The 24,122-nt window shown below is 38.1% G+C and overlaps 2 protein-coding genes across 2 annotated transcripts in view; one reads left to right on the top strand and one right to left on the bottom strand.

The window, feature by feature from the left end:
• Positions 1-5,309: 5,309 nt before the first annotated feature.
• Positions 5,310-15,860, top strand: LOC126458010 (transmembrane protein 186-like). Its single transcript, XM_050094790.1, has 2 exons — positions 5,310-5,808; positions 15,542-15,860. The coding sequence occupies exons 1-2, from the start codon at positions 5,337-5,339 to the stop codon at positions 15,844-15,846; spliced, it is 777 nt and encodes a 258-aa protein (XP_049950747.1). The 5' UTR covers positions 5,310-5,336; the 3' UTR covers positions 15,847-15,860.
• Positions 15,829-24,122, bottom strand: part of LOC126458011 (28S ribosomal protein S7, mitochondrial) — an 88,531-nt gene continuing 80,237 nt past the window's right edge. The window contains exon 6 of the mRNA XM_050094791.1: positions 15,829-16,039. Within this exon, the coding sequence (XP_049950748.1) occupies positions 15,959-16,039 (81 nt within the window). The 3' untranslated portion in view covers positions 15,829-15,958. The remainder of the gene's footprint in view (positions 16,040-24,122) is intronic.

The raw sequence follows: 24,122 nt of genomic DNA, 5'->3' as shown, positions 1-24,122 counted from the left end.
CGCCTTTTTTACGTTCCGCGAGCTGTTGTTATGTGTACTCATTGCCTGGGCTTCAACCACAGACTGTAAGTAGTGTCGACCGAGGGTTTCTATTCTAAACTATAGCAGAGACACCCGAATAGTTGCGAGAGGCCAGTGGCGGCAGTGTAGGAGACGGAATTCAGACGGGAAGATGTATTTTCGGATTTCCACAAATCTGATTTCTCACACAGTGTTTTTTTCCAGTGTAAACGTTCTTAAAAACTTAAGAACAATTTTTGGTGTTGTGATCCGAAGTGAAGTCAATTCCATAATCCCCGTCTTGCAACCTCGACACCGCTGCTTTGTGGCTCTATGTGGGTAAGGTGTTGGGAGTGGAAAATTCTGAATAATCTCTGTTCATTTTTCTTATATTTGCTCCACTGTTATAGAAACTGTGTGCTGTTCGAGATTTTCTACTTTCTTATTTGAGCAGATATCCATAACGAAGCCTAGCATTTTGGAAGCAAAACTGCCACAATGTTGGTTTGATGTGTACTAATTTTTCCAATATTCCCATCCTTTATTCCAGTGCCAAAAAATCCTTGCTGACCTTGATCAGTTTATTGTAATTTTCCGCATTCACTGGAGGATAGAATGACCGGCATTGATTTAATGCACTGGAATTGATCCATTAAAAGAAATATCTGTTTGTGCAGGTGTCGCTACATGTGTCACATCAGTGTGCACCTGTAATACATTTGATGAGTTTTACAGAATACTTTTCCCTGATATTTGAGGCGTCTGGTACTATGCATTGTTTAGTGTTGTACTCGATTTATTTCTGTGATAAATGTACTTAAGTGTTTTCTGTGAGCTTTACTTTTTGAAGGGGTCAAACAATTGGTCCGTAATAAAAGGCATGAGTACAAGTAGAGCGTTACCCAGAACGAATTATGTCTGCAGCATGTACATGCTGATTTGAAACTTTCTCGTAGATGAAGGCTGTGTGGCAAAGCACGACTCAAACTTGGATCTTTTGCTTTTCGTGAGCAAATGCTGTAGTGACTGAGTTATCTAGGCATGACAAAAAACCTGCCCACATATCTTTACTTGCTCAATTACCTCCTTCCTTTCTTCCAGCTCTCTGAAAATACTAATCGGATTCTGAGGAGTGTAATGCTGTTGAACGCTCATTTCTTTTAGAACTACAATACCAGCAGCAGAAATGACTATAGTTACAATTGAAAATGCAGAGTCAATATCGATACCTCTGTAATTAACATAGCTCTGTAAAGAGACTATATATCATTTAATAAGGACTTTTTCTCAGTTCATTTGACTACACACAGAATTACAGCATCTTAAATGGTTCTGGCGATATCTGACACTAACATCTTAGCTGAATCACCCTGCATGGACAACATAAGCACTGCTCAGCTATCAGAGACATGGCATAAAATGAACAAAAATTGCGACAGCAGAACCACACTGATCCAGGTGTCAGTTACATCATTTCAAGAAAACTGGGACAATGTGTTTGTTTTTGTTTTAAGGAAACGGTTTTTTCTTATAGTTTAATCTTCAATGAAATGCTGACTAATATGTTAGAATAAATTTAAAAATGTTTTATTGACATCTTTTTATTGAAAGATACAAAAGTTTGGTTCCTGCATTAAACAAAGCACTTGGATCATTTTGATACAAACGAATAATGAATCTGCAGCTGTGTCACATCAAAACACTGATATAATGAGGTAATCAATCTTGACCATCTCCAGATCTGGTGTGTAACATGTTTTCATCCTCCTGGGCCTCATTGCTCCTTAGTCCTCTGGGTACATGTAGACTTGATACGTAGACTGAATGATGAACTGACGGAATAAATTTCAGAAGTTTTTTATGACTTGTATCGTTTTGTACAGTTTTGGATTTGCTACCATAGCCTGCGCAGGTATGTAATTTCAGAATCTTATCAGAAATGGCCGCAAACCTGTTTCACTAGGTTTCAGGTCAATCATTTTATTCAGAATATAAACACTGTGGAAACTTAAGAAAGTCAGACATTAGAAAGCTGACTTTGACATAAACAACAACTTACGTTACCAGTCGAAAAATACTCTATAGTCATTTTTATGAAATATGTTGTAAATTACTGTTATAAGAAATAATCACCTATAATAATATTTTGCACTTGAATCACTTCAGCTTTCGCACTAAGTTAGAACCATAAATTGGAGATGTGGCGGCAGCTGACTCAGTGCAGGTCGACCAGCACCTATGTGAAGACTAACAATTTGACTTACTTTTCGTGTGCTCTCAGTGATCTCCATACTAACTATAGAGATCACTGTGTGCTCTCATTCAGCAATGTTGTGTGTCGTTTTTGCTATCAAGTGCTATTATTGCGTGAAAAGACCCCGTGAATGAAGTGTTTATTATTTAACAGTATGTCTCTAGCACTTCCGAGAATATCGTAGTATTGATTGGAGTACCCACAGGGTCATAACAATTCAAGTGCAGTTTTACAGTTGGATAAATATGACAGGATGCATTTTTCAAAATAAGATCAAATCTAAAATGGGAGATTGAGACATTCTTATAGAAGATTGTGGTTTTTATACTTGGATAAATATGGCTTGAACTTTTGTATTTTCTCCCATGCATCCATGCAAAAAGCGCTAATAAAGAAGGAATGTCACTTGGATCAATTTGGTTCTACTATCCCCAAATGTCTTCCTGCAATGAAACCATATCGTCCAAAATGACTGATAAGGTGGCAAAGGTGGTTATGCAATTTTGATATGAATGATATTTCCCATTTTGGAATATAACTATATGCAATGACAAACTGAAAATTTTTAGACTGTAGCTATGAGAATGAAAGCCTTCAGGAGAAAAGTTTAATTCTCTGCCTTTACTGTTGGCCAAGGACTTTAATCTCTGTGGCAGTGGTACTCACTTCCATCTCAAACAACAAGTTTACTTTTACAGGAAATTAATCAAACACACATAAGGAGGAGGGTTTCGCTGTTCCTATCCCAGTGTGCACTACTGCCAGATTTCCAATAATCAGATCATCCTTCCCCTACCTCACTTATCTAGACCAGTTGGTGTACATATAAGATTGTTGTAAATTGTCCCACTGGTGGAGGATACAGGGGCCGCCTGCATGGTTGCCGAGCTTAACTAGTTGTTGACAATGTAACCCAATCAAGCGAAATTAATTGGCAGCATCCTGCCAAGTGTGAGCTGCACATGTAGCACTTAGACAGGTAAGTCATGTTACAAGATGTCACAAGATGGTGGTCTTAAGAGAATTTTCAGAGGCTGAATGGTTGCCATGGGGAATTAATTGTGGTCCCCAATTGTGTAATCCACTCAAGTACAATTAATTGTAGTGTCGTGCCAGATGGCTTACACCAGCATTGATTGGGATAATCTACTGGAAATTCTAATTGGGATGTTACTATAAACAACTGTGGCTGCACCACACTGTAGGGTTATTTTGTAGTCATTTTGTTGATCTTCTTATATTAGCTCTAAATATAATTGCTTGGTTTGCAATCATTCTTTCTCATATGATTACAATGAATATAATAATTCCTACAATAGAAATTGTAGATCCAATTCTTGATACTAGTTACAGCTAAGTCCTTGTCACACCATGTCACCACCACACTGCTGAAGACTTGTTACGTGTGTGGTGTATCATTCATATCTTTTGCGGGCAATGGGTGTTGGACACTGTCTGGGCTACCATGCATCTGCTGCTGAAGGGCTTCCACAAGGCTTACAATGCACTCATCCACAATCATACTGCAGACATGCAAGCTAATGGATGACAATGGCATCATCATATAAGACCTAACAAGCGACTGTGGTTCGACTGGCAATTCAGATGCTGTCAAACCACCATCTAATTGATGCCTCATTATCATTGTCAGACACCTCAGATGATGATGAGAACTGAATTTCTATGATGTGGCAGTCCGTAACATGTAGTCAGCCCCATATACTTGGCAATGTCAGAGATTGGTTAGGTATTTCTAGAGGTCTCCTTCTATCTTAACCTTTCCTTTACTTAAATTTGCACATGCCTGTATTATTAACAATGTTTTACTGACCTCTCTCCTGCTTCTTCAAATTCTTGCAAATTTGTTGTTGCAGAGTTAGAAGATGTTGATCCCTTGTATTTCTTCATGATTAAGTTGTAGTGCTGTTTGTGTGCCACTGTTTTCTTCTTCTCCCCCATTACTAGACCCAGGCTGCGTCATCAATATTATACTCGGAAGCACTTCTGTTTTCTTCTCCACCATCACCCAAAATTATTGACACAACAACCGAAAAATGTGTATCTTCTTATATTTCTTCACAGCAAGGTTCCAGTTTCCTTATTTAATTAGGACGTTGTTTTCTTCTGTCAGACCATGAATTGTTTCTGGTTCTCCACTGGTGATTATGGTATGTAATATATCATTCAGCAATTCGTTATCTGGCATCTGAATGAAAGATACATCCTCCTCTAAATTTGTATCATCACAGCTGTTTCCACTTGCGCTAATACCTTCATTATGTGCACTCTTGTTCTCTGAACGCAGGCCACTTTCAGAATATTTTGATGTCTTGGCTTCCATACCACGCATTTGTTACGTCCCTAATGTGCTGCACATTTGACTGACTGATTGTTCAGCAATCTTAACAACTGCCAGATTTAGATCTGGCGGAATTACAGTATCGGTTGCTGGTGTCTCACCTCAATTCAGTGAGCAAGGCGCACACAGTATTTCTGGTACATTTGTGGTGATTAACATGCAATAGTTCTGTGGGTTAAGATAGTTACCGTCAACGTGGATATGACGTTTTTAGTGGGCGTTTACGATTCTCGTCCAAAGTGATGGTAGATATGACAGTGAAAGTTCAAATAAGTAGTAATGTAAAAATCAAGACCTAGGCTGTTGAAACTTTTAGCAACCGACGCACAATGTTCAGTGATTTATCGCAATGTGATTTCCACTCAGAAATATTACTTACGATAATCTGCCTTGCAAGGAACGATGTGACACGTCCTGCCATATACGAAATAACGATACCTGTATGATGGCACTAGTACGTGACTCTAAAGTCGTCAGATATGCCTGAGATAAAATGTATGTCAACATATTCATAATAATTGTTTGATTGCAAACGTGTTCACAGAGTTATCGGAAAAGTTGTCTGTACTCCGCAAAACAGCACTGAATATTTTCCTTGTATGTTTCACAGGTATCTTGCGCGATATGCTGTCGACATCATAGACCATAGATTGTTATATATGGTCTATGGTCGATAGTGTCAGCATTTTGATTACATATTTCAAAGAACATCTTTGACATTTTATGGGAGTGCAAACGCAAAGTGCAAATAATGTAAACAGTGAAGTGCGCGTTGGTTGGAGGCATGAGAGATACCGAAATAGTTTGTTGTTACGTGCTAGAAGCTATAATCTAATAAAGATGCACAGCATTTCGGACCTTAGTAGGATAGTAGTACGTTACGGGAGAACAAAAGTGCATTTCAGGGGGATGAAGACTATGCTTCTACATACGAAGTGTAGTTGTGAGAACATGTTTCGATGTTTTGGAAATACTATAAACAACGTTGACGATAGTGCTTCAAGCATAAATACAAATGGCGCTTCTGATGTATATACACCGTTTTATAAATTTCAGTATGTTCTTGCTGCAAGAAATCTATCCAGACTGAAGTGGTATCAAACAGTTTGTACTGCGCTGAGTATTCCAACAGCGCTGTGTTTGGAAGTAGCTGGTTTGGTGCCAACTGATACTGTGAAAGCGGTTTTTATTTTAGGTTCGTCACTGGTTATTTTATGCAGATTGAATATTGACCTCGTTACTTAATAGTATCTAAAACAACTTTGAAAGAAAATTATGTTAAAACGGCTCCGATTCATCTGAGAAACGTCACTAGTAAGCTGCATGAAGATCCATTATACGCATTAAGATCCTCAGAAGCCGTATCTTTTAATATCTTTTCTTCCCGGAATAACATAAGATAATCAAAAAATCATAATTTTCAGAATAGTCTGAAGGGTATAGCACTAGCCTAATTCTTTTCTAGTATTCGATACATTTAGCAGCAATTGTGCTCTCTGCTGATGACTCATCTTAATCAAGCCATACACAACTTCAGCAACAAAAGGAGCAGTAAATGAGTTATTCAAAAGTATTGTTGGATATTGGATAATCGCCCATCAGCTAACGCTGAAAAATATGTTTCATTAAATTGAGCGCTAGTATGAGATATTGGAACCCTTCCCCTGTAGTTGTGAAACAGATTTGTCTGAGGTATATGTTCGGTAGGAATGTGGTAATTGTTAATTTGCATATCCAACGAATGTCACATAAAGGTTGTGGTGACAGACTGACCTGTAGCGTGGCCTCATGCATATTTGGCCCATATTTAATGCACCTTTCATCATAGAACTAAAACTGAGAGGTGTATTAAGAAAACATATTAAATAATGGGCTAGTTTCCTAATATTCTGATGTATTTAATGTACATATTTTGTACGTAAACTACAATATTTGCAAGGTGGACACCAACACAACTTTTACCCTGTTCTGTACAAGGTAAGATATACACAATGTGATCAAAAGTATCCGGACACCTGGCTGAAAATGACTTATAAGTTTGTGGCGCCCTCTATCGGTAATGCTGGAATTCAATATGGTGTTGGCCCACCCCTAGCCTTTATGACAGCTTCCACTCTCGCAGGCATACATTCAATCAGGTGCTGGAAGGTTTCTTGGGGAATGTCAGGCAGTCCACTCTTCACGGAGTGCTGCACTGAGGAGAGGGTTCAATGTTGGTCAGTGAGGCCTGGCACGAAGTCGGCGTTCCAAAACATCCCAAAGGTGTCCTTTCAGATTTAGGTCAGGACTCTGTGCACGCCAGTCCATTACAGGGATGTTATTGTCATGTAACCGCTCTGCCACAGACCGTGCATTATGAACAGGTGCTCGATTATGTTGCAAGAAGCAATTGCCATCCCCGAATTGCTCTTCAGCAGTGGGAAGCAAGAGGGTGCTTAAGACATCGATGTGGGCCTGTGCTGTGATAGTGCCATGTAAAACAACAAGGGGTGCAAGCCCCCTCCATGAGAAACACATCCACACCATAACACCACCGCCTCTGAATTTTACTGTTGGCACTACACACACTGGTAGATGATGTTCACTGGGCATTTGCTATACCCACATCCTGCCATTGGATTGCCACATTGTGTACCGCGATTCGTCACTCCACACAATGTTTTTTCACTGTTCAATCGTCCAATGTTTAGGCTCCTTACAGCAAGTGATGTGTCGTTTGGCATTTCCAGAGTGATGTGTGGCTTATGAGCAGCCGCTCAACCATGAAATCCAAGTTTTCTCACCTTTCACCTAACTGTCATAATACGTGCAGTGGATCCTGAAGCAGATTGGAATTCCTGTGTGATGGCCTATTACACAGTACGACCCTCTTCAGCTGTCGGTGGTCTTTGTCAGTCAGCAGATGAGGTTGGCCTGTGCGCATTTGAGCTGTGTGTGTCCCTTCACATTTCCACTTTGCTATCACATCGGAAACAGTGGACCTAGGGATGTTTAGGAGTGTGGATATCTCGCGTACAAATGTATGACACAAATGACACCTAGTCACCTGACCATGTTCGAAGTCCGTGAGTTCTGCGGAGCACCCCATTCTGCTCTGTCACGATGCCCAAGGACAGCAGAGGTTGCTGATATGGAGTACCTGGCAGTAGGTGGCAGCACAGCGCACTCATAACGTATGTTTTTTTTTTGGGGGGGGGGGTCTGGATACTTTTGATCACATAGTGTATCACTAACAACAATATTGATTGGACAAGATAAAGGACACTTCACATAGGTGACTATTTAAAACATAAAGCTTACTAACAACAGCATAACAATATATTTACTCTTTTATGAAGTTAGTTGTGAAGAATCTGGCATTATTTGAAAATAACAGTAGAATTCATAAATATAATGCAAATATAAATATAGCAAGAAAAAGAGCGTCTGCTGTCCACATCTTGATCTTATTCATGCATAAAATGAAGTAAAGTATAACATAGAAAAAGAAATTGACCACATACCTTGTGAAGACCAGGATTTTCATGTTCCTCAGTGTGTCATATTCTTGGTGCGGCAACTAATTGTTTCAGGATTAAATTGTAACAGAATATCTAGCCCAGCCTGAGGCCTACGTTACATTGAAAGGTGACAGTTTAGTTGAGAGTTGGCAAAGGAGTGTCAAAGACGTCTGTTAATCCATAAACTGTTAAGGTAGTAGCAATATACATCTGTATCAGAAGATAGTGCTTCATGAAGCTTCTAAAAGTGGATGTATAGCACTGACAACAATTTTGCAGTTATATAAACATTTGACCATGATAATTCATTCATTATTCTGTGATTACGAAGCTGCTTAGTGAGGCTTGTTGCAATATTATGAAATGGATAGATTCCTGTTCAGTTGCAGACGGCACAACTAAAAGGTTCTTAACACATTGAGCTTTCAGCCAAAGCCTTTTTCAGAAAAGGAAACACCCACACATTCATACAAGCAAGCACACCTCATGCAAACATTACCGTTTTCTCCGGGCGCTCTAAATTGCATATTAATCTTTTTTTTTAAGATTGTGTTTTAGCATGTCATCAGCTGGAACAGAAGCTGCTTGGGATGAACTTGCAGATTTAGAGGAAATGGAATTTCCCAAATTGTAGTGAAGCTATTGAGGGCAAACACATTACCACTCACTGTCCAGAATACAGTGGAAGCCCTTATTTTAATTACAAAGCTCATCCTGACATTGCTCATTTACCGGGTCGACAGAAGTGTCCGATCCAACGCGTCGGCTTTGACCCGTGACGTAAGGGTGTTGTCGAGTGTGACGTCATGACGGCGCGAGTTTGGTTTGAGTGTGGCTGTCTCCAGTTCCGTTTTATCTTATTTTATTTACTTTTCTGATCTGTTCGTTCTATCTCGTGAGATTTTTTTTTTTAATTTAAAAACATCTATTACTTATTTTAATTGTTTCCTCGAATTTCTGTTTTAGTTTATTATATTTATCTTTCTGATCTGTTCGTTCTATCCCGTGAGATTTTTTTTTTAAAAAAGACAAAAAACACTAATCAGCTACTGAAGCATCTTTATCTTCTATGGGTTGCAGGGGTTACGACCCCTGGGGAGGTGGGTGGGTATTCATGCATGGCTGTCTTCACTTACACATTGTAGCTACGCAAGGCGTCTAAATTTGTTTATATTTAGTTTGCCCCCCCACCCAAAACACCCCATTTCCCGCGCTTGTCCCGTTAGTGTCATTAGGCTTCTTGTGGAAAGTGTGTGTGTTTGTTTCCGCCATATTTGTGACGTCATGGGTCAAAGCAGACGGTTGGGATCGGACGCTTCCGTATTTCCCATTTACCTATTGCAGTGTGGGATGATGGGAAAATTTTGAGACAGTGGAATATATTTTTTTTTAAAAGAAAAAAAAAACAGAAAGTGTCAGCAGTATACTTTTCAAAACAATTTCCGGCTACAAAACATAAGAATTCATTATTTTCTGTTGGCTGATAACTAACATCTTTCTGTTACCATAGAACATAATGACTCAGTTCACTGTGTATGAAAAACAGTTCAATAAAATGAATAGGCCTATACAGGTATAGACAAAGCTCATTGCACTGTGGAAAATGCTTTAGATTTATTGACAACCGATTTTAAGGGAACAGTGGAATTAACAGTTGAAAATGTTCTGTTATGTGTACTTTCATGATTTTGTTCAAAAGCAGCTAACATTTATGAATATGTATGCTCCATACGGGTTACAGCATACCGAGTGTTCTAGTTCGGAAGAGGTAGTTGCAGGCTCAAAGAGGAAGACAAGCTCTGATACAAATCTTGTGCCTTTACCAGGTATTCCAAAAAAATCAGCAACATGTGTTAAAGAAGTCTGAGAGGAATGTTTGGAATATATTGAGAGAAAGACGATCATAGCCCTGACAGAACAAATATAAGTAAAACTGATCTCATAAAAAATGTAAATATGTCACTAAAAGTAATAAAAGGATACTTCATGTCCTCATAGAGTAATGAAAATAAACGACATAACACCTTACAGCTATGAGTCATGTTCATGCAAAGCAGAGGGGTTTATTAACTAAACAAGTTTACAATGTTTTAAGAATAAGTTTAAAGAGGTAGTACGAGATGAGGTATATATGGAAAGATATGCTAATGTGAATGTCAATATATTTTGTATTGTCAGTATTTGAACGCAGCTTTCCTAAAAAAAATATTCAGAAAGTTCATTAAAAAAAGTCAGCAATAGGTAACTAAAAGTGTCTAAATATTATGTCCGAGGAAAAGAGAGATTTATGTAAAGGCGAACAAGCCAAGAGCCGACACCACTTGAATTCTACAAGAAAAACTGTAGTATTTTAAGGAAAATTACTTAAGTGTCCAGAAATACGCACATAAAGACAGAAATTAATAATGCTGACAATAAGATTAAAACTACATGGTCCAGTTACATTAATGAGGCCACCACTGATGTTTAATGTCAGGGTGCAATAGCCACTCGCAGATGGCAGTTAGCAGCATGAACGTGGAGGGTATATAAAGTGTGTTGGGGAGATGTGGAAGATTGCCCTCATCGTAATGTGGAACTGTAGTGATGTATCTGATGTCCAAAAGGATGTGATTGTTGGCTCGCTGGTTAAAGGTGGCATAATTTCCCAAAAGCATAAGTTTTTTCATGTGTTGCCTTGGTTAAAATATACTGTTCATGGCAAACCAAACCTGGCGCCGAGACCACTGTGGTGCACCATGGGCCATAGATGATGGGTGAATGATGGCTGCAGAGATGTGACTAGGCGAATAGATGTGCAACTGTTGAGCAGTTGACTGTACTTGAGAATAGCCTCACATTTAAGGAGAAAAAAATTTCTAATTGGATTCCACAAGAGTTGCCCAACTTTGAGTGCTGTTTATACATTCTTTCACAGCCGTAACAATAAAATATCATCAGTTGCAATTTTTTGTGGTCTTTCCAAGGCATTTGATTGCGTAGATCATGTTACTCTCTTGGAAAAACATACGTTTTATGGAACTGATGGCTTTACAAAAAATTTTTTGACTCATACTTAATAAATAGAATGTAAAAAGCTGTGCTTAACAGTTCTAACAATGTTGGAAAAAGGGAGACTTTTAGTGACTAGGGAGAAATCACAAAGGGTTCAATTTTGGGTTACTGTTATGTATGTGAAAGACCTTCCACTTCCATTTATCAAACAGAATTAGTACTTTTTGCATATGATACTAGTGTTATAATAAATCTATTTACAAACAGAACAACAAGTGATAAGGTTAATGACATTTTTCAAAGAATTGAGAGTTTTTTTGAAAATGGAAACACTAAATTTTGAGAAAACAGACTATATTCAATTCTGCACAATAAAATCATGGTACCAATTAATGTAGTACATAAACAGGAGTCAGTAAATGAGATAGAATGTTCCAAATTATTGCTTGTATGTACTGATGAAGACCCGTATTACTGAGCTGCTCAAACAGTTAAGGTCATCTACTTTTGCTGTTCATATAATTGCTGGTCTTGCAAACACGTGAACCTCATAACATTTTTTTTTGCATATTCTACTATATAATTTCTTATGGAATAATTTTCAGGGGGTAGCTCATCAATGAGGAAGAAATTTCTACGCAGCAACAATTATTTTTTTTAAATTTCCCCAATAAAATAAAATATCTGTCAGGTAGCAAAGCAAGTTTTAAAGCTAATCTGAAATTATTTCTACTGGACAACTTCTACGAGGTGTGTGAGAAAAGTAATCAGCCTGGCAACATGGAGAGAGATCTGGCAATGCTGTGTTGTTCTACTTGTGTAGACTGGTGTGTTTGTTCCTTCCAGGTCCTCGGGCTGAGTTTCAGGTTCATACAGACATCATGTGGTTTTTGAAAGTGCCATCAGTGAAGTTGTGTTTTTGTTGTGTGTTTAGAAAATGGAACAGTGGAATTTAGAGCAACATTGTGCCACCAAGTTTTGTGTTAAACTTGGGGAAACTTCAAGTGTGACCTACGTAAAGGTGAAGCAGGCCTATGAAGAACATTTCTTATTGATAGCACAAGTGTTTCACTGGCAAGGCCAAGAATGTGTTGAATATGAACCTTACTCAGGGAGACATTGAATCAAGTGAGACCGGACATTGCAGACAAGTGGATGCTGCATCCTGCAGTGCCTCATATCACATAGCCGTTTCTATCATGGAATTTTTTACCTCAAAATGCAATCCTATTGCTCCACAGCCCCCCTATTCACCTGATCTGAGTCTTAGTGACCTTTTTTTGTGTGTGACCAACCTACCAGTTGAGACCTTTTGGCACTGCTACAAAGACTGGGAATGACGACTCCACTGGTGTATTGCTGCCAAAGAGAACTATTTTGAAGGGGACAGTATTATTGTTAGGGAAAAAAAAACTTTGGTGGATAAAAAATAAGTCTCATTACTTTTCTCATTCACCTCGTACACCATAGCCAAATTTTTATTTAAAAACTAGCAACTTGCAGAAGAAAAAAGAAGTCCATTAATGTTAAACCTAAAGCTGTACACACATCCTATAAAGTGACTAGTTCCACATCGTTTTAATAAAGGAAAATCATTCAGATGATGTACGGAACATGTAACTAACTCATGGGTCATTTCTTCCATACTTGTTTTTGGCACAGTGTCTATCATTGGTGGCAGCTTGTTGTCTTTCGAAAGTGGCGATGCAAAAAAGGTGAACCACTTGGATTTGTATATTATTTCTACTCTGCTTCCACATTTCCTACTCAGGGATTTATCATATTCTGGAAGTATAAATGGAGACTTCTTAACTTTAACTGGAGCTAAGGCAAGCTCATACTTAGTGCTCAATTTCTTTAAGACATCAAATCTCCAATTTTTGTTCAAATAAGGCTTTCTTTTTGTCTGCAATCTTCTATAAACTTCAGAATACAACAACACACATGTGAGCACCAGCTGATCCCTAGTGCCTATTGTCAGCCTTCTGGAATTCAATGTCTGATCTGCTAAGTACAGGATAAATAATAATAATAAAATAATAATAATTCAAAGGTTGTCGATTCAACTAAATGTTGAGGGATTACAATTACCAACAACTTAAATTGGAGCCATCACACAGAAAATTATGAGAAAAAAGGAAAGTCAAAGACTGTTTATTGGCAGAACACTGCACTGATCAGTGCAACAGATCTACTAAAGAGACTGCCTCCACTATGCTTGTCTGTGCTCGGCTAGAGTATTGTGTGGTATTGGGATCCTCACCAGGAAGTATTGACAGAAGACATCAACATAGTTCAGAGAAGGGCCATTTTGTATTATCACAAAATAGGGGAGAGAGAGTCTTGGATATGGTACACAATCTTAGGTGGTAAGTTAAAGAACAAAGGTGTTTTCCATTGTGGTGAGACCTTTTCACAAAATTTCAATCACCATGTAAAAATATTTTGGTGGGTCACATCTACATACGGACAACTGACTGTTGTAATAAAATGTGAGAAATCAGAGCTCGCATGGAAAGGTTTCAGTGTTAATTCACCCTGCCCCCCCCCCCCCCCCCCACTCCACTCCACTCCAGGGAGTGGAGTTTGTGTGAAAGTGGTTCTGTGAACCCTTTGTCAAGCAGTTGGATGTGAATTGCAAAGTAGTGATACAGATGCAGAAACAGCACAGATTCCCACCAAATATGAGAAGCAGTGCACTTTGACATACACTCTCCACTTTCAGCACAGTTCACTCGTGTACAAGAGTGTTTTAATTTTTTGTTTAACAAAAGTGGAACACAAGTGTATAATTTTTCGACATAGTCTCCTTGTCATTCAACTCACTTGTTCCAGTGTGTAGGAATTACATGGATTCACTAGGGACGGCAGTTTTGGTCATGTGCTTATCCACTCGTACACTACCTGCTGCACCTCTTCATCAGAATGAAATTTATTTCCTCCTGTTGCCCCTTTGAGTGGTCCAAACATGTGATATTCACTTGGTGTGAGGTCTGGTGAGTATCAAGGTGCAGGTCATTGATGGTTGCACAGGCAGTACGAGACCAAGCATTGCCATGTTGCAAAATGACACCTGTAGTCAGAGGCCCATGTTGCTTTGATCTTACTGAAACTTATTAGAATATGATGTACTGGTGACTGTGTTTCCCCTAGTTGTGTAGCATTCAAAGACAACGCCTCATTTATCCTAAAATAAGAGTCAGCAAAACCTTCATTACAGATGGCTGCATCTGGAAGTCCTTGGCTTTTGTTGATAAGCAACGGGGCCATTCCTTCCTTGCTCTGTTACTGGTTGTGTACCCAGGTTTCATCTCCTGGAACGATTCTCATGTAGAAGCCATCACCTTCTCGTTGAAAGCTCCGCAAAAGTTCTCCACGACATCAGCGCATTGGTCTTTCAGTTCTGGACCGAGCTGTTGATGACACCCACCTTGCAGACACTTATATGAAACCTGGGCACTTCGTGAATGATGCGAGGTGCTGTGCTGTGCCTTGACGAATATTCAGATTTGTGGCTTTTTAATCCATCATCACTCGGCGGTTTTCCATCACCATGGCATCAACTGCTGCAGTAGACTGGTGTCATAGCACGGAATGCCTGATGTCACTGAGCAACTATCACAGAAGTCAGGCCATTTCCGAACTTTCAACATCACTCACACACTTGCTGCAGTGATAGACACGCATCATCATACTTGGCCCTCATTCACCGACAGATTTGAATAGGTTTTGTGCCTTTATTGCTTCAGAAACATATGACAGAATGCTGTTCTTCCTTGGAGGATGTCACAAGCAGGGCAGCCATTCTGAACTGGTATTGCGGCTGCTTTTTGCTTGTCTGTAGTATGCTGCCCCCTGTAGGGCATTCCTTACCTCACTGGTAACAGTACAGCTGATAGAACAATGGCACAAAATGTCAATTTTTAATTACAGTTTTAAGGTTATACTTGACTCACCCATGTATTTCCACTTGTGCTGTTAGGAGTGTGGAGCAAGAGAGCAAAGTTGAAGGGAAATGCAGTGTGTTGCATCTTTATAACGATTAATAAACATTTTGGAATTTAAGTGTCATGACAGTATAAGAACAATGCAATGTAAATATGAATATTTGTCATTGGTAAAACCTAGAAGTGGATTTTACAAATAACTGGAATTGCTAAAGGAACTAATTAACATTCCAAATATGTGAGAAACATGCTATTGTGAAAACAGTGCATAGGAAGATATGCAAAAGTCAAAAGCATCATCCACCTATTTTATATTAAAACATTCGTGAGGCACAACACCCCAAATATTGTGATTTCTCATTCCCTTCAGAGTCTGTTTTACATTAATGGTGATTTTTGCAGTAACTTCTAAGCAATTATACTTTTATTTTTCAATAAATAATTCTTTCCTTTCTCATAAACTAGTTTATTTTTACTGTTTTTGCAGGTGCAATGGGGACACTTGCTCTACACACAATTGGTGTACTTGGCACTAATGTAGTAGGAGCATTGTACCTCAATTCATCTGAGAGCCTTGTAAAGATTTCTTATCTGGATTTCTATGGTCGCCGTATTGATACCATCTGTGGTAAAGAAGATATAATGTTGTTGTCTGAGTTAGCAGATGAACCAAATGACGTGTATATTTACCTCAGGCGTTACTCCACTTCACAGAAACTTAAGCTGAGTTTAAGATTTGGAAAAATTTTACACATGGATAAATTTGTATCAGTCTTTGGTCAAATAAAGTAATGTTTTATTACCTACAGATGTATTTACAGACTTATAATGTCAATGTAAATTTCAATTGCTGTTGCAGCATGGAAGGCAATTACCAAAAAGTACAAAAGTATTTTTTTTTCATCTATCCCCATCGGTAATGTGCGTATGCTCTGTTAGCTTCACAGAGTTTATGTAGTTCTTGCTTCCTTCTAACAACTTTTCCCTGTAACAAAAAACACAGACCGTAATGAATCTGAATGACACTTTTGTTCCCTCCATGAAAGAATGTACAGGAAAATTTCACCAGATCACTCATGACACTAAAACATTTTTATCATGGGTACAAGAAATATCATTGCCACAATGAAATCTTTGGACTTGGAACTTTAATTGAAACAAATGCAATGTGCTCACTCCTTGGTTAGCTAATGGTGATCACAATGTAATCCAAAATAATATGTTTCTGCATTTCACACATTATTATTCACAATTCAGTTGCACAGTATCCAGTTTCTTTCTTCCTGAATGGATTCTGTATAGTAAGAAAGCTCAGTAATGAAATGTATCAGCAGCTGCTATTATTCTCATCGGACTTTAATACATAATTGTTATTTCTAACGCTAATAATGTACAGCAACTCAAAAGGATGCTTGGAAAGCCTGTATACCATGGTTTAACAATGTGTTACTATATAGACTGTCATTTTTGCATTTGCCGTAAACCACATAGCACTTAAGATATTTAGGCAGCATGTTATAGCAGCAATACACAGAAGAAGCAAGACAGAAATATAAAATATGCATTTGAATATGAAAACAGTGGTAACATCACCTTTCTAGGCTTGAACATAGTAAAGAAAACAATATACACACCTTCAAATGGTCAAACAACAGACACCTCCTTTCGCTACCCTCCAACACACAAATATGCTTCACACAGAGAACTAGTCGAAAGAGCCAGTAACATATCACTGAATAAATATACAAAGCGTGACAAACTCAGCATAATCAAACAAATAGTTTCATTAAATGGCTATGACACACTTATTGACAACCTCATACAGAAAAGGAAAAATAATAAATAAACTGCTACAACAAAAATAGAAAGAAAAAAAAAAAATCCCACTCTCCTATCAGATAGCATTTATTTTCAAATTGTACCCAATTCCCATACACAACAGCACCAAGCCACGGATTGCTGCTCACCCTGACCATCAGATCATTTATGTCTATAGAGAATAAGAACAGTCCTGAGACGGAACTTCCTGGCAGATTAAAACTGTGTGCCAGACCGAGACTCGAACTCGGGACCTTTGCCTTTCGCGGGCAAGTGCTCTACCAACTGAGCTACCCAAGCACGACTCACGCCCCGTCCTCACAGCTTTACTTCTGCCAGTACCTTGTCTCCTACCTTCCAAACTTAACAGAAGCTCTCCTGCGAACCTGCAAGGGGCGTGAGTCGTGCTTGGGTAGCTCAGTTGCTAGAGCACTTGCCCGCGAAAGGCAAACGTCCCGAGTTCGAGTCTCGGAACGGCACACAGTTTTAATCTGCCAGGAAGTTTCATATCAGCACACACTCCGCTGCAGAGTGAAAGTCTCATTCAAGAATAGACCTATCACACTTCCATGGGGCACCTGTGGCAATAATCTTGTCCTGATGGCCTATTTGAGCCTCAGAAACATTTTGCAATACTGCTTCACATTAACTGTTGCAAACAATGGTAGCCAGACGATCAGCAGAGGACCTGCTTCATTGAAAAAGAGATTGAGCATTACTTTTCTGGCCTTAGGGATGGAGTGGCCTTGTTTTAGATGATCAGATCCAGGTTGTTGCTACTCCATGCTCGTGTATTTAGAAGGAGGGTCGAAGTGGTGACACATTTCATCATGTCACAATCTGAGCAATGAAATCCGTTACTTCCTTTGTGTATCTCAATATATGGGTCAAGCAAACACCCATTCTCACTGCTTTCTGATTCACTGAAAGCCATAATGAAGCTTCTCGTGTTTACGGAATGTACAGTTCCTTTGATGACACCACCAGAATACAGTGCACCATCCAAGACACTTATCTTCATACATCTCTTTCATCCTTTGATAAATTTATAAAACATGCTTCCTTTCTGTGCAAATACATTGGCTGACCACTCTTTGTGCTGATTGGGAAGAATCAATAATGCAACAAACTGTAGAAATAACTTCAAAAATAAGGGAATTGCTGTGAAGCTGTTAACTATGCTTGTGCAACTGGGATACCACCACAACATCTCTTGGCAAACACATCAGGATTACACACAATACCTCTACAGCGAAGGTTTCCTTTTCAATTGGGGATACCTTTTATATCTTTCTTCCTTAAATTAAGTCTCTTTGATACTAGTCGACTTCTTTTGGCCAGGAATGCCTTCTTTGCCCTTGGGTCTGCTTTTGATGTCATCCTTGTTTTGTTTGTTGTCTGTTATTTTGCTTCCATGGAAGCAGAATTTCTTAACTTGTAGTCCTTAACTTTTTAATTACCTTCCACTCCAAGACGTTAAAAAGAGATTTGCATCTAAGGCAAAAACTCAAGAACAATTCTTCACTTGGAAACTTCTATTAAAGTATTGCTAATGACAGAAGCAAAATCTACTATATACATTAGTAGAATTTACAGAGAGGAACAACATGATTATGTTAACACATTCTTTCAGAATAAATTAAACAGAAGTTGGGACTGATTAAGGTTAAATGGAACCCTTTAGTTCCAGTGACTTCTCCTCTTCTACCTCTCCCAACCAACCCACTTTTCCTACCTGAGGAAGGAAATACAAATGTTAACTTGGTTCAAGTGAAGATTCTGAAACAGATAGATAGTAGTAAAAACCACAACACTCCAAAACTGGCATCAAAGCAGGTGCATAGAGTTATCTGAGGAATGAAAAAGTGAAGGTGTGGTCCACAGCATGAAGGGAGAAAGGAAATGAGTTGAAATGGAGGAAAACAATACAAAGGGAATTTGTGATGATATTTACATAATGCTCATCAATGAATACACTCCTGAAAAATGGAAGCAATGTTTCAATTATTCTACTTCAAATGAAAGGGACTTACAATGTGTAAAAACTATAGACTTATCTGACTTTTCCCTGAAATATACATAAGATCTTCACAAGAACATGGGATTTTAATAAACAAGAAAGCCAGCTAGCTAGCTAGTTTTATAGGTGAATAAAGCACAATGGTCCGTATAAGATCACATATGAAATTACAGTCAGAGCCATAAATAGGAACCACCATTTCACTTGGGCTTAAACTATTCTCGGGAGGTGGTTGGATGGTTAAAAGCTGAAATATAAGAAGAAGAAATATTGCTGTCGCAGATGCATGCCCGAAAGTTGATGGAATGGACCAAAAGTAAGTTCCCAGATCCTTAAAGTAAGGAAATGAATACACATTAATGGAACATGTAAAACTGCCCTTCATTTTGCTGGCAACACTGTTTATCTTCAACATCTAATGAAAGAAGTTTGCAAGTAAGCTGAAGTCAATTATAATAAGAATTTGTAATTACCATACCAAAAATATATATAAATTAAGAGCGAATTCATAGAACCAGTTGACAATTTTTTTTTTTTTGTATTTAGGACAGCAAAAGAAATGAGCAGAAAAGTAAAAAAGAGACTGGAGTGTAGAATTTTCCTCTTTCAATTCTAAACTTGCCACAATCCTGATGAAATTTAACAGAAGCTGTCGCACCGTCATATGGATTCTGCAGCATAGTAACATTGGCTTAGTCAATATATTGTTTCTCAAGAGCTATTAGTACTGCTTATCTTGAAACTGACAAGGAGAGGCCCCCAGCAGTGGGATCAACTTTTTGAAATCATCTATATGGTGATGTAGGTTTAGATCACAGCTATCACCTTGTTTGCGAGTTACAGGAAAGAGGATTCAGAATTCTGCATGAGGTTCAATAGCATTAAAAAAGTAGCATCATATCGACTATAGCTTGTGTCATGTAAGATGGTGCTTCCACGCATCGAGGCGGAGCAGTGGAGGGATGAGAACTATGCATGTGTGGCAGCAGAGAGCAGCAAAGTCCACATTGCCAAACAGTGTTGCTGCAGACAAAAGTCAGGCTCATTTTCCAACGGTACATCATATTATATGTTCAAATCTATGTGGGGAATAGTAAATATTAAAACCAATTTTGATCAGGCGTCATGAGAGAAATATTAATTTACATCTGGACGATGTTGCGTCCACTGCTCCACAGATTTACTATGTGTGAGGTCGGGAGGTGAGAACAGCTGACACAGCTTTGTGAAGACACGAAGGAAAATTTTTCTCACAATGATAAGTGTCTAATAACAAGATTTTTGAAATCGCTTGCAATAATTATCATTTACTGTGATCTGAACTTTATTATAAGTAAACATTTAATACATTACAAAATCAACTTGAAGCACACATGAAATCATTGGATTTGATTGACAACTGCTTCTGCTCGATAGAATTTTGAAAAATATGTATAAGGTTTGTGTGTGTGTGTGTGTGTGTGTGTGTGTGTGTGTGTGTGTGTGTGTGTGTGTGTGTGTGTGTGTGCATGTGAGCGTGCGTGCACGTGATGTGTTTGACTGTAGTTAAGCATAATCACTGTGCATAAAAAATAATTAGTGGTAGGAAAGACTAATGAAAAGACTATTGTAAAAATGGGCAGTAAGTTGTCATATTTTTCGCTGTTAATGGGCATTATGAGTGTAAACTAATTCATTCGACATTGCAGTGAGAGACCACATTTATAATCCATTGAACAAGCAAACAGTTAACCATCAACTGCGAATAACGCCAGGGAACAGTGACCGATAACATCAAAAACCACTGATATCTCGACCAGTAACAGTTACTGTCATTTTAAGGCCTTATCCAATTTGTTCCTTGAAAATGACAGGGGTTTACATGTGGAAATATCGGACTTTTGACGAATTCATCCAGCTGCATTCTTGCATATTAGAGCGTACAAAAAATGTGGTGGGAGAAGCTTAACTTCTCCTTGGGCAATATGTTGAACATTAAAGTCTGTGTAATTTAAAGGATACAAAGTCCTAATCAAAAAGGCTAGGAAGTTCTCATTATTATGTATCAAACTGAAATGTTGACAAACATGTTTTTTAAACCACAAGTCTTTAAAACTAAGAAATATTATTACTTTGTTCCACAGTCTACATCGAAATAGCGCCATCATGTCTATTTGAGTCTGTTTCCGAACAATCTGATTGTAAATTTATGGTGATACGTTCAAGGCTTATATCCACCATCACTTCCCTGTGAAATTATTCTTTCTGAAGCTTTTCAGCATGCACAGATGTGCCCACACTACAGGTGGGATGTTGTCTATTGCCTCATGCGCAAGCGATTCAGTGAATATTATCTTGAATGTGTTTTCCTTCTCCCATATAGCCTTATCCTTTGCTCACATTAATTCCATAGTGCTACACTGACAGTGATGCATGGGTAAACGCAAAACTGTGTGACCCCATTCACGTGCAAGGAAGTCAAGTTTGTACGTTCTGTCAAGTGACCCATATAAATTAACAAGCTGCAGGACATCGGCACGAGTCTAGTTTATACTGTGCTTAGTATTTTTATTTTTAAGTCAGGGAAAAATATCCGCTTTTCTGGTGTTTATACTTGGTGTTTTCCCTGTAACAGTTTAATTATAACTGACAATGACCAACTTCGAAGCAAGGTATGACAAGAATTGTGAATCACATCACGAAACTAACAGTGTTCATTTCCGAATGGTAGTCACTGCTGTTTTTCTTATACGCAAATACAAGTTTACTCTCAGGAACGAAACCATAGGAAGATTCAGCATGCAGAATAATTATCTGAGAACCTGTTCCTATGAAAACTTTAAAACCGCCAGTACCAATACGCATTTTCCAGCAGAGCTTCCTGCAAAGCTTCTAATTGGCCCATATTCCATCAAGGTAGTACACTGCTGAACTACCTCCTCCTTTTGTATCATGAATCTTTATATGGGATGTAGTTTGTGCTGCACCTATGTCACTTCTTTGAACAAAAAACTCTATTCTTAACATATCAGGAACCAACGTCTTTTACACTGATGAAGCATTTACCACTAAAGCTATTTTTCTCCTGCATAACTGTAACAAGTTTTTGTAATGTTGGGCATTCATCATTCACATGGAGTACTTTAAAACAACGTTGTTAATACCATCCATTTGTGTTACAGGTTCCTTGTGATTTTGATGCTTTCCAGGTGACACGAAACCAAATTTTCCTGCGGTTCCTACAGCTTTGGCACTTTCTTTTACAGTTCTCTTTATATTTCTCTTGCTGATGCCACACGGCTCTGGAGTCAGTTTTTGTGAGTTCAACTGTCAACAGTAGGAGACCTGCTTTCAAATTCAGTTATTGCCATCACCTGGCTTTTTTTTAATCACACTTAAACATTTATATTCACACCTACACAGCTACAAAAAAAAAACAAAAAAAAAACAAAAAAAAAAAAAAAAAAAAAAAAGAAAAAAAAACAAAAACAAAAAAAAAAAAAAAAAACTGACAGTTGAATGAATAATTTGATTGTCGTGAAGTGCAGCATGTAGAAGAGAGATTCTTGTTGCTAGCTGCTTGGAAAGAGAATGCATATTACTGGCTGCCAGTGGCTAGTGGAGGGGGACGCGCAGAACGGCCTTCCAACATGATGTGGACTTTAGTTGTATAGTGTAATGGATAGGGTAAGGCACTGACATATGTAAGGTTGTGGGTTTGGATCGCGTCAGGTACTTTTTTTTTTTAATTGAAATTATTTTGATCATTATTTTCATTCAATTAACTGGTTTAAATGCAATTTTTTATTTCTGTTCCTTCATTACGTCAGTTTAATCATCATATCAACTGCTGCATTTGCTCTCCTTTTTCTTCCTATCATTCTTTTCCTGCTTGAAACCTTTGTTCTCATGATTTTAATTAATTTTAGGTACTAATTACATATTAATATCTTTCATTTAATCATTCTATTTTCCATCAACGTCATTGCATTCATTATTTCTATTCCTCATTTTGCTTGAATTTCATTATCCTAATAATCCCTTCAGAATCTAAGTGTGGAATTGTGATTGCTGAAAATACTGGAATCTGAACTTTATGCAATACTATTGTTTTGCAATATAGTTTTACGTTTATTCTTATGTGCCAATGTTCAATATAATGACATAAAAGAAACAAAGAAAAAAAGAGAACAAATGAAAAAAATCATATGGTGATTAAAATGATGCGACAAAGGAGTGGAAATAAAAAATGTACATTTAAAGCAATTAACTGAATATAAACAATGATCAGAGCCACTTCAATAAAAATTTAAAAATGAAAAAATTTAAAGAACCTGACAAGATTTGAACCCATGACCTTCAACACATGAACAGCTTACACTAGACATTACACCACACCACCTATCTGCAAAATTCTTCTCTTTTAATGCTACTGAGCACCATGCAAAATTTCAATTTTTTTGGTCATTATTTGCAAATGAGTGCCCACCAGTGTGAATGCCTGCAGCGTGTGATAGCTGGGATTTTAACCTTCCTCACCATATAGATGGTTTCAAAAAGTTGATCCCACCACTGGTGACCCCTCTTTGTGAGTCCAGGCCTTCGTCAAAATTTAAGCATCCAAGACGAATCGGTACATCTGACTCATTGCTCCATAGTGTCAATGGTAAACCAGTTTAGAATTTGCAAAGGCCATAGATCAATAATACATGAGGATGAAAAATGAGGATACTAACCTAGAAGATGCTAACTCCTTAAGGTTCAGTCCAGACTAAGTATTCACAAATTCTCAATAAAACTGACAAATTCAAACCTCTATAAATGATTACACTGAGGGCTTAAATACGAAAAAAAGACCAATTATTTGTAAAGGCACTGGTAATACATTGCAGATATCTGCTAAATATGAAGATGATAACCAAATTATTAGTCTGTAACAAGTTAACAATGATATGAATAACTGTAAGTCCATTCTGTTGTATGAAATCTGTTCAAAAAATTGCAGAACATTTGTAATTCTGTGCCAATGGTGTGTTGAAGCGAAATGTGGTTGGCATCCCTGCACATGCCTATGTTTAATGTGTACCTGCCAGAAGTTTCGTTGTTGTATGTCTGTCAGTTATTGTTCAGTGCTGTATTGAGTAGAACATTGTGTCGCACACTTTGCAAATTTCAAGATGGCGGAGGTAAAGGAGCAACATGTCTGCATTAAATTTTGCATGACTCTCAAGAAACCTTTACAGAGGCTTAC

This window comes from Schistocerca serialis, chromosome 2 (assembly GCF_023864345.2).
Source record: "Schistocerca serialis cubense isolate TAMUIC-IGC-003099 chromosome 2, iqSchSeri2.2, whole genome shotgun sequence".
Classification (NCBI taxonomy): Eukaryota; Metazoa; Arthropoda; class Insecta; order Orthoptera; family Acrididae; genus Schistocerca; species Schistocerca serialis.
This window is presented reverse-complemented; position numbering and strand designations above follow the sequence as displayed.

Bases quoted from the DNA above. Each gene is read 5' to 3' on its own strand.
- LOC126458010 (XM_050094790.1), top strand. From the start codon at position 5,337: ATGGGAGTGCAAACGCAAAGTGCAAATAATGTAAACAGTGAAGTGCGC. The intron at 5,809-15,541 runs GTTCGTCACTGG...CTGTTTTTGCAG, and splicing joins GAAAGCGGTTTTTATTTTAG to GTGCAATGGGGACACTTGCT.